At 39.2% G+C, this 10235-nt stretch overlaps 1 protein-coding gene across 1 annotated transcript; it reads left to right on the top strand.

The window, feature by feature from the left end:
* The first annotated feature begins 590 nt into the window (after positions 1-590).
* On the top strand, positions 591-9639 carry LOC131792747 (uncharacterized). The gene is made up of 3 exons (XM_066166077.1): positions 591-722; positions 2499-3467; positions 3778-9639. Exons 2-3 carry the CDS (start codon positions 2507-2509, stop codon positions 8847-8849), a joined length of 6033 nt encoding a protein of 2010 aa, XP_066022174.1. The 5' UTR covers positions 591-722; positions 2499-2506; the 3' UTR covers positions 8850-9639.
* Positions 9640-10235: the final 596 nt, after the last annotated feature.

Here is a 10235-nt window from a genome sequence, read left to right as displayed (position 1 = left end):
CCGCTGCTTTTCGTGGCAATATGGAGATGAAACGTGTTCACGAAGATGAAGAACTGTTTGAAAGTTTTGAAGTATGTCTGAACTCTCGCTGAAAAACCAAAAAAGTGAGGAAAGATGAAAATAAACAAACAATACTAATTCCTTAAATAAAATCAGACCCATGACCTTTGCAGAAAAATCAATATCTTTCAATTTTATATCATTGAAAAGTATTCATTGTGTAGTTCTCTTAAATTCGATGCTTGGGTTGCTGCAAGGAAGAAAAAAAAAATTTATATTTACTTACTTAGGCACGGTGCCGATCCCTTTTCTGACGATCTTTGCTCCTTGAATTTTTTGACTGTAATCATTACTATGACACAGAAAAAAGGCTGCGCATAGTTTTCACAGAAAAGTATTTCAGCAAAGTATTCAGTTTTTAATCTTGATATAGTGGACTTAAATCATTTTCTACTCAGACCGAGTGACTCGATTAGTGTCTCCCTAGTCCCTCCTTCACGAGGGTCCTGTGGGAAATTCAATTTCTTACCCAGACCTCTTCATTCGAATTGCATTTGCAGTTTACATTCCTTGATTCCTGTTTACGAGCGTAAATTTGTTGTGCGTTATTGAATTTACTTCAAAGTTTCCTCAGTTATTTCCAATTTCCTCATCAATTTCCATAAAAGAAAGATAGACCCCTTTGAGCTGGGTTAGTGATCAGCGGGAACAAACAATTAAAGGTGAGAAATATCAAACTTTCAACCGTATAATACGTGCAATCCTTTATTTCGCCAGACGGTGATGAATCGAGCTTTCAAATCGCCGTGAACTATTTTTTGCAGACGCATTTCCTCTGAAAATCATTTCCGTTGGCCTCATATCTGCTCGAAAAAAAAAATCATATGCTTTGCAAACATTACGACGAAGTATATTTGAGAATGTCTGGATAAACTCGCGATAAAGCGAATGATAAAAACGAAATCGTGTAGTCAACTGAGAAATTATAAACAGTTTTACCATGAGAGGTCATCATTTGAATACTTTAGATTACAATCAATAACTCTTAAAATGCATCAAAGTCTAGAGAGGAGAGGTGGTCGCCTGAATGAATAAGGTTTAAAATTTGAATATAATGATATACCTAATATATAGAGGTCTGCCTTAGTATATCTTATCGTTTCATAACTGAAATAACTTAGCGTTGCTTCTCAACATCATTTGACCTTTGGTATTTACCATGATGCGCGTACAAGAGAAAATAATGTCCCATAATTTACCCACGGCGTGCATCAAAAATACATTCGCTTATAAAGACTTAACGGGATAACATAGTATAATTAGCCAATTAATATCCTGTGCGGACTCTGGTTTGGCGCTGAATCCATCACATATTTAGCTGAGTTGTTGATTTATGGTTTGGTGATTGCGTGATTACCGTGCACACTTATGGGTGAATCTATGAAACAAACCGTGGTTCGATTGCGGTAGATGAGGCAGTCATTTAAAATTTGAATCCTACACTAAAGATTAACGAAACTTTCACTCCGTCGGCCGGTGTCGTTGAAGAAGTTGCCCAGGTATTATTACGTTAATGGTTTACGATGTGAATTTGGACGGTTGATTTATTTTAATTTGCAAAGATTATTCTATAATCTGTCAGGACATGTGTCGGGGGTTTCCCGTCTGGAGTGTTTTTGAAGATGACGTGATGCAAAGTTTGTTACCAATCTTGAAAGGTTTTTCATAGCTCTCACAGGAATAAACAAACCATCTAGTTTTGTCGAGCTTTGGATATTCATAGCTTTGAGACCCCCTCGGCTTTCTAAGGCAATTTTTGAGTACATCGGTGAACTTAATTTTAGACTTAATTTTTATATGCATATACTTCGTGTCCCCAATTTTTTTCCAAGATAAACAATAGAGGGGAAAATGGCTGGGATGCTGACACACATTTACACTTTTCGATAATATACAGAAAATATAAAGAAAGGAAAAAGTTTTGTAAAAAGTTGTAAAAGTGGATAAATTCAAGCGGTAGTAAATTTGTTATTGCGATTAGAAGTGTCTAAGCCTTAGTTTAAGTTTTCTGATAATCGAGAAGAGCGATATTCCCGTTGTAAACCAAAATGCATGTGAACCTTGCTAAACGAGGAAGCTAAAAACAATTTCGATCAAACCATTAAATCAAGTTTATGACCATAATCGTCATTTCTTTTGTTGCCGTCAACCGGAATGGCAGTACCTTTCAAAAACTAATATGCTTCAGTTAAGCAAAGTTTCAATAATTTTCAGTGCAGTTCATACCAAAATACCAGAATGTGTCAAAGGCAATTTGTCTCGGATCCCAAGCGAATAAACCAGTTCTGTTCTACTATTAAGAAAGACGAATTGAAATTAAAATAAATTCTAGTAGCGTCCAGCACGTAAGCTTTTGAGTGGCTTTTTCCGATAATGTAAAGTAAAAGTGAATTAAATGACAACAGATGTTTTAAATAATAGCCCTCTATTTTCCCCAGATAAAGATATGGCATCCACCAGCACTTCAGGTACATTGGGTCAAATGGCTAAACCAGAGTACAGAAACTGGCTGGCACTCGGTCATGCCTTGACAACGGTCCTGTGCCAGGGACTTCGTCCATTTGTCAAGCAAGAGGTGGAGGCCTTGTATAGGTACGTAACGGTAAGAGTACCCACACCTTGCACATGTAGGAGGCCAATTGTGTACCACGACATGAGTAAATGTATAGGGGCACAAGTCTTGGCCTCTTGTCATTACAGAGGCAAACCAAACTGGAAACAAAGTGATCCAGCCAAATGGATGGACCCAGTCCTTGGTCCGTGGGAGATTGCGAAACTCTTCCTTCCTGCTCTGGGTGGACATGCTAATATAAGGAGTGCAGACGACATGGATATCAGTGGTATCTTGAACTTAATGTACTGGTGCAATCACTTCACCATTCCTCAATCCCTGATCGACGCCGTTCGAGATATAAGAAACGACAGATGTGTTCACGTGCCGAAGCTTGAGTTATCAGATGCTGATAAGACTGCCGCTTTTGATGCTATTGAAAACTTGCTAAAGGACCCTCAACTGGCTGCAGATGAAGACGCAAAGAAAGCTCTCAGAGAGGTTATTAGTCTCAAAAGCATTACAGACTTACATAGTCGAGAGGCTCAGGTTTTGGCCGACTTAAAAGAAGATATACATGAAAGGATGTTGAGCTTGACCGAGGAGTCTGAAAGAAACCAAGAGTTGGTTACAGAGCTACAAGAAAGGCAGGAAATTTTGGAGATGGCTGTGGGGGATCTGGAGCAAGAAAGCAAGCCTTGGAGAGTGAGACTAACAGAGTGGGTCTTGGACCTTATGATGTACACTTTCGGAGTCCTCTTTGCGCTCTTAAAAGGTTTCCGGACAGAAATTCTATTCATATTCCTATTTTCAGTGTTCTGTGTTGTTCTGGATTATGACACACTGATAAAAGATGGTACGTTTAAAATTATGTATTGCATTAGCCGTAGTTTATATTTTAATGCTTTCATAGAATTCTTGACCTAATGAAGAAGCCATTTGTTGAGCCTTGGGAACCTTATTCCAATGCATGGCTGAGATGTGGGAACAGTAAAAGCAGTTAGTTTTTTTGATTCAAACATCAGAACCATGATGTAAGGTAAACGTGTTGGGAAATAGGCGAAAAATAGATTTTTACTCCTCTCCACGCCTCTCGTTAGATTATATTTTAAGAATGAAAACAGTCCACAGCTTGTCTCTTACCGGTATCATTTCAATTTACCTAGGATGTTCTATTAAACGATACGACGATCGGTGGAGCCTGAAGCATTTCGACTTTGATGACTTTGCTTCTACATCTAGATCAGATTTTATCGGAAGAAAGTGGTTATATCGTGATATGGAAGATTTAATGGAAAATTCAAGTTACCGTGGCGTATTGCTTGTTGGAAACCCTGGTTCTGGTAAGACAGCTTTTGTCTCAAATTTACTTTGTTCCAGAAGTGCAAGCCCACTCATTCATGATAGAGTAGCTGGTTATCACTTTTGTATGTATTCGGACAAAGGAACTCAAAATGGGGCCAAATTTGTGGAAAATCTGGCAAACATGATTGCCTCAAACTTCGCAGAATACGGCGAAATCATTTTGAGAAATTCCCTTGTTCGTCGAGTGTTACAAAAGAATTGTGCCCAAGCCCCAGATTGGTGTTTTCAAGAAGGTGTTCTTACACCTCTGAAAAACCTGCCGCACCCACCGAAAGAGACGTGGTATATTGTTATTGATGCCTTAGATGAGTGTTCAGTCGATGGCCAAGGAGAAATTTTAAAGATGCTGAAGTCCAAATTGCGACGCTTCCCTAAGTGGTTAAAACTGATTACTACATCACGTAATACAAGTTTCATCACTTCGTACCTGGATGGTATGAAAATACTGGAATTGAAATCAAAAGACCACAGAAACTTAGAAGATATTGATACTTATTCATCCCTTAAGATATACACTTTGAAATCTTCTCTCTTACATGGTTTAAAGGCTTACTTTTCAATCAAGAACAACAATTCCCTTAATCAACAAATCGTTACTAGTCTTAAGGAAAGAGTTCAAGGTAATTTCTTATTTGCAAAGGTCCTTTTAGATTGCCTTCTTGAAACACCGGAAAGAGTCAGTTGGACTGACCAGGGCTTTCCAAAAACACTTGATAACATTTTCCAACTGAATTTTGAACGTAAGTTTAGCTCACGCGAATCATTTCGCTCCTCACGAGAGATTTTTGAAATCCTGGTTGCCGCCTATACACCACTATCCGCTGAAGACATATACTATGTCTTAAAACTTGACCATCCTGACCTTGACTATGAGTACGATTTAATGCCAAAACTTAAAGAAGTGTCATTGTTTCTTTGGGATAGATCAGAAAAGGGACTTGTTCGCATTTATCACTCTGCCTTGTCAGAGTGGCTGACCAGTGAATCCAATAAGGGAAACCTTTTTTACGTCAAGAAACAGAAAGGGCATAGACGTCTTGCAGAATATTACCTTCAACAGTTAAAGAGGACATTGAGAGCCTTGACACCGGTGGAAGCCTTTTATTTAGCCCGCCACATCATAGAAGCAGGTTCAAACAGGAATCAAGTGAATGAATTTCGGTCACTGCCTTCAAATCTCGTCAACGGATCAGATGAAGTAAAAACCACTTCATTACACTTAAGTTCACGTTTGGTAAATCCAGATATTACTAAACTTTTAGTGACACATTTCGATGATATCGATTGTTTGGATAATAACCACCGTACACCCGCCTTCATTGCTGCAACTGGCGGAAACCGTAAAAATCTTATCTTTCTTTATACAAAAGGGGCAGACATTGATCATACCGTCTCTTGTCCAGATTTTGAGGTGCCAATGAAAGTGCAAAAAGCTTTGCGAGAATGTAAAAGAAGAACGTGCGAATATTCATTGATGCACATAGCTGCTCAGGAAGGAAATGTTGATGTTGTTGACTTCCTAATCGTCCATCACGTGAGTGCATGGAAAACAACAGGCTGCAATAACACGGCTGTCCAGTTGGCAGCCGCAAATGGGCATCTCAAGGTCGTTTTAGCTCTTAAAAAGGCTGGCGCTGTTTTAGATGGAATTTCCCTACATCATGCCGCTGCTAGAGATCACCATTACGTCGTGGAATATTTATTAAAAGAAGGCGTTAGGGATGTCTGCATAGATTTAAGTCCTTTCATCGAGCTCTGCCCAGCAACGAATATTAAAGATATCAAGGCTCATGTGTATGACAACGAACACTTGAAATTAGGCGAGACCGCGCTTCATGTTGCAGCCAAGAATAATCACCCATCTGTTATCAAAACTCTGCTAGTTTATCGTGAGGAGAGTGCCATCAATTGCTCGAATGCGGCGGGAAGACGGCCCTTACACGAAGCGGTTTACTATAACAATTATAACGCACTGCAGGCGATGCTAGCTGCGGGAGTGAATACATCCGTACGTTGTGACTTACGCCCCCGAAAGTTATGCTTAAAACAGAAGTGCTGCTCTTGCGAATTTACCCCGCTTCACATTGCAGCCAAATATGGTTATTACAGTGCTGTTCAACTACTAATTACAGAGAAAGCAGACTTGCATGTAGAAGATTGTAATGGTTCGACCCCGCTTCATATTGCTTCCTGTCATGGAATGGTGTCAATTATTACCCTTCTCGTTAAAAGTGGAGGAAATATCAACAGAAGAAGCTTTAATGGATCAACTCCCTTTCATAGCGCTGCTACATGCTTTGCGACAAATGCTTTTTGGCTTTTGCTGGACCTTGGTAGTGATTTCTTCGCGAAGGATAGTAGAGACATGACGGCATTACATTATGTTGTAAAAGACGTGGAAGTTGTCGGTAGAGAGTACTTTGTTGACTTGTATGTTGTAAGGCCAAAAGATTGGATTGAAGTTGGACCGAAAGATAAAGAGCCATGGGAGAGAGGCGAATATCAACGCTTTTGGCTAAATGTAATGATTAAAATGAGCAAGAATTTCGTTGCCAATCTCGTCCACAAGAAACTTCCATACCATGAAAATTCAATATATAACTTATATTTGTCTGTCTTTCTCGAAATTTGGAAAAAAGCAAACGCTTCTTCTTTCTTAACTGGGAGTGATGGTTTCGATCAAAGTGCTCTAGTGACTATGTCAACTCCAATCGCTTATTTCTTCGACGTAACTCTCCAGGCTTTCCTAGAGAGTAACCTTTTTACTCTAAACAGACCATATGAGCCAAGTGTTCTTCCAGAACAGTTGACAAGAGCAATATCGCATACGTTCACAATATTTTATCCGAACTTACGTAACTGCACGCTTCTTACTAGTGCAGTGAGGGAAAATATGGTTCGCACAGTGAACACTGTTTTACAAGCAGGCGCGGATGTTAACTGCCAAGATCAGTATGACAAAACTCCACTTTTATCGTATTTACACATTGGCGGCCGTCACATGTCGAAAGTCCTGGTAAAACATGGAGTGAGTGTAGATATCTCGTGCGAAGAACCATTTGAAAAATCTTCCCTGCATTTGATATCTTACCACAAGTTATATTATTTGCACTATCTTCCTCAGTTCTTGCGTGGAGATGACATGTGGTTTGAATCCTTATCAAATGAACGTCTTTTTTTTGACTACTTTTTAAAGGAAGAGGGACGGATAGAAGGACACACAGAGACAATTCACACTGGGGATGGACCCTTAACCCGTGCTATGAAGTCGCATCCCCGCGGAACTAAAATTCTAAATGAATGCTTTGATGCTGAAGGTTATAATGCCTTACACAGAGCAGCACAGGGTGCAAACGCGTTTGCTATCGTGAAATTCCTCTCATGGGGAGCTGATCCCACCCTAAAGAACTCAGACGGATATTCCCCGCTATGGCTTGCAGTGTTTTATTCGGTTAAATACACACCATTTTTAAATTTGCATCGGAAAAGTGTCTTGGTGGACTTAGAAGTGGATCTCGCATCAATTTCTGCGTTGATCATTTTAGACCATGCCCTTCAAACTGACACGATGGATATCGGCTGCGGCGGAAGTCAACTCAATTTAACCATATACCATATCGCAGCTATTCGAGGAATGTGGCGGTTTATAGCTCACTTACTTACAGAGAAGCGTGTCAAAGGAATCGATGTGAACTGCCCTAATAAAGATGGCATTACTCCAATGTATCTCGCAGCGCTCGTTGGTGGCCGGAATTGCATTGAGTGGCGAAGCCCTTGGTGCAAGGTTATGGAAATAATCAGCCTGCACGGCGGAATACTTCAATATCCTACACTTCAGGCTGAATACTTTCTTATATTTGATCTCTTTTTCGGAATGAGTCCAGGTCAAACGTACTCGGAGTTAGTAGAAAACGAAATTATTGCACTTCAAGCCAGCACTGAACATCAAGAGTGCAAGGGATATGAATTGAATACTTACCTGTCAGAAACGTCTGGGAAACTAAATGAACTTTACTATGACTTCGATAGAAAGATGAAAAAGTGTTCAAGTGGCAGTGATGAATGTTTACCAGAGATCAATCGGCATTTGTCCCAACTAGAATCCCTCAAGTTGGTTTTACACAAACTACACCGCTTCCAACAGCGACACGCTCCTATCAGAAGTGGTTTTGTCAGTTTTCTAGAGGAGGAAACTTTGCGAATGCAAATGCTTTTGCTGGTCGTTACTCAACCACATGAAAGGGCGTCTCGCGGATTGGATGGAAAACAAAACGAAAAGAGACGAAAAACTCAAGGCAAAATGGGCATTGCTGATCGTGGACATGAAGATAATGAAGATAACAATGACAACAACGATGGCGACAACAATGATGATGATGACGTCGACGGATGGGAGTGCATGAACATAGACCGGGCTCTTCGAATATCTTATAGAGATTTTAAAACAAGCTTTGATCAGGTGCAAAAGCTTTCTGAACAGGCGAGATCATCTATCTCATTCCTGGGGAAGAAGCCTCCGGGTTTTCTTCGAAAGATAAATCGCGCGTTGCTCAAACTTGATACTACTATGGCATGCGACTGGCAAGCAATTGCTAGGAAGTATACGACATTAAACTTCCAAATTCAGAACTCAAAGCTCGGCACTTTACATGTAAATGAGCATACCAGGGTTGTAAGTATTACAGACTTTGCTTCAATACGTATGAGGGAAATATTCATTCATTCATCTCCGGAAACACTGGAGCTTGCTTTAAAACTTGCGTCGGAGAAGTCTTCAAAAGTATTTGATGACCTTTATTACCTCACAAATTTAAAATTTAGAAAGCCGCCTCTTTGGAAAGGTACCTTTGAATTATGGGGTTGGTACAGGTGACTTTCAAATTCCTTCTAGATGATTACCTCAGCATCAACTTAGGCTGCTAACGAACACTAGATTGTTTAGAACTCCATCGTTTCGCATTAATGAGTAAATGATATTCTAACCAAGAAGAACGCTGTACCACAGCGTGTTCATTTAAATGCGTATTCAATCCACGTGTTCGGCTAAATATGTATTAAATTGTATTGTAAATGGATATTCCTTCTTGTTGCCGGTTCAAGGTAAAAAAAAAAAGTCGTGTCGAATTGAAATTTCAAGATTTAATCTGTGTAAGGCAAGTGGTGGAACGTCTCTTCTACAACCAACCGAAATGGGGCAGAACCGATTGCGCAGGAGTATTAAACACATTTGGATTATTTGCTCCATTTGACTCACACCTCTTAACTTAAAGAATAAAGGGAGAAATTCTGTTATAGTACTTGTATTTTGCAATTAGATATATCAGTATTAGGGACTGAATCTTTTGAAATGACGCTTGAAAGATGGATAAACTTGACTGAATCCAAGAAATACGTTTTACGTAGTTAAATCTTTATACAAAACACTGTTGTGTGTGGATCATTCATGGCCTAAAATTCTCCTTTAGTAAGACTTTCATTTCATTTCCAATTCAAATCGCTAAAATGGGTTTTGAAATGTCACAAGTCCAAATCTTAATTTTTTTGTTTCACGTAGCCAGAATATCGAAAATTCTCAATGCCTTAGCATTACTGCCTTTTGATTGAATTAGGCCTATCAGTAAGCTGTTAAAGCAAATTTCGAATCAGATAATTGTTCTTGGTAGATGCATAATAATCATTATGATAAATTTAACTGTAGTCTATTTTGAAATTAAAGTACTTTCATCAGATCAAGTGTCCATTCAAGTTTCAGTTTTCAGTTCGACTCCGCGAAAATATCATATTTTTCGGTTTCTCCAGTCGTCGTGTAAAAAATTTAAAATTAACTGGCCAACGACTGACAATACACTCACCGTTTCCTTTTCAAGAACTTGTTCTGTTTTACCATCGTTTCAAATTGTTATAGATGCGAGTCTTATACCCTAGTAAAAAAAGTCTTACAGCACAATCCTGTTTAGTCCTCGATTATGTTCCAGGTTTCCCTATTTTGTATATAACATCATAAACACCACAGAATGCTAGCGCTTCAAATGAATCTTCTATCATTCAGCTCTGAAAATCCGCACTACTCCCAAATAAGCTTTAAATGTGCAGGCCCAAATGTATAAAACAGAAAGTTTAAGGTGGAAAGTTTTAGTTCTGAAAGCAATAAAACTGAAGGCTAGATTTCCGAAGCTACATTTATTTGCAAATCCCTCATATTCATTTTCATCCCCACTGATCCCTCGTTCTTCTTTACATTACATCACTAATTCAAGCC

This window comes from Pocillopora verrucosa, chromosome 4 (assembly GCF_036669915.1).
Source record: "Pocillopora verrucosa isolate sample1 chromosome 4, ASM3666991v2, whole genome shotgun sequence".
Taxonomy (NCBI): Eukaryota; Metazoa; Cnidaria; class Anthozoa; order Scleractinia; family Pocilloporidae; genus Pocillopora; species Pocillopora verrucosa.
Note: the sequence above shows the minus strand (reverse complement) of the source record. Positions and strands in the feature narration are given on the sequence as shown.

Bases quoted from the DNA above. Each gene is read 5' to 3' on its own strand.
- LOC131792747 (XM_066166077.1), top strand. From the start codon at position 2,507: ATGGCATCCACCAGCACTTCAGGTACATTGGGTCAAATGGCTAAACCA. The intron at 3,468-3,777 runs GTACGTTTAAAA...CAATTTACCTAG, and splicing joins TGACACACTGATAAAAGATG to GATGTTCTATTAAACGATAC.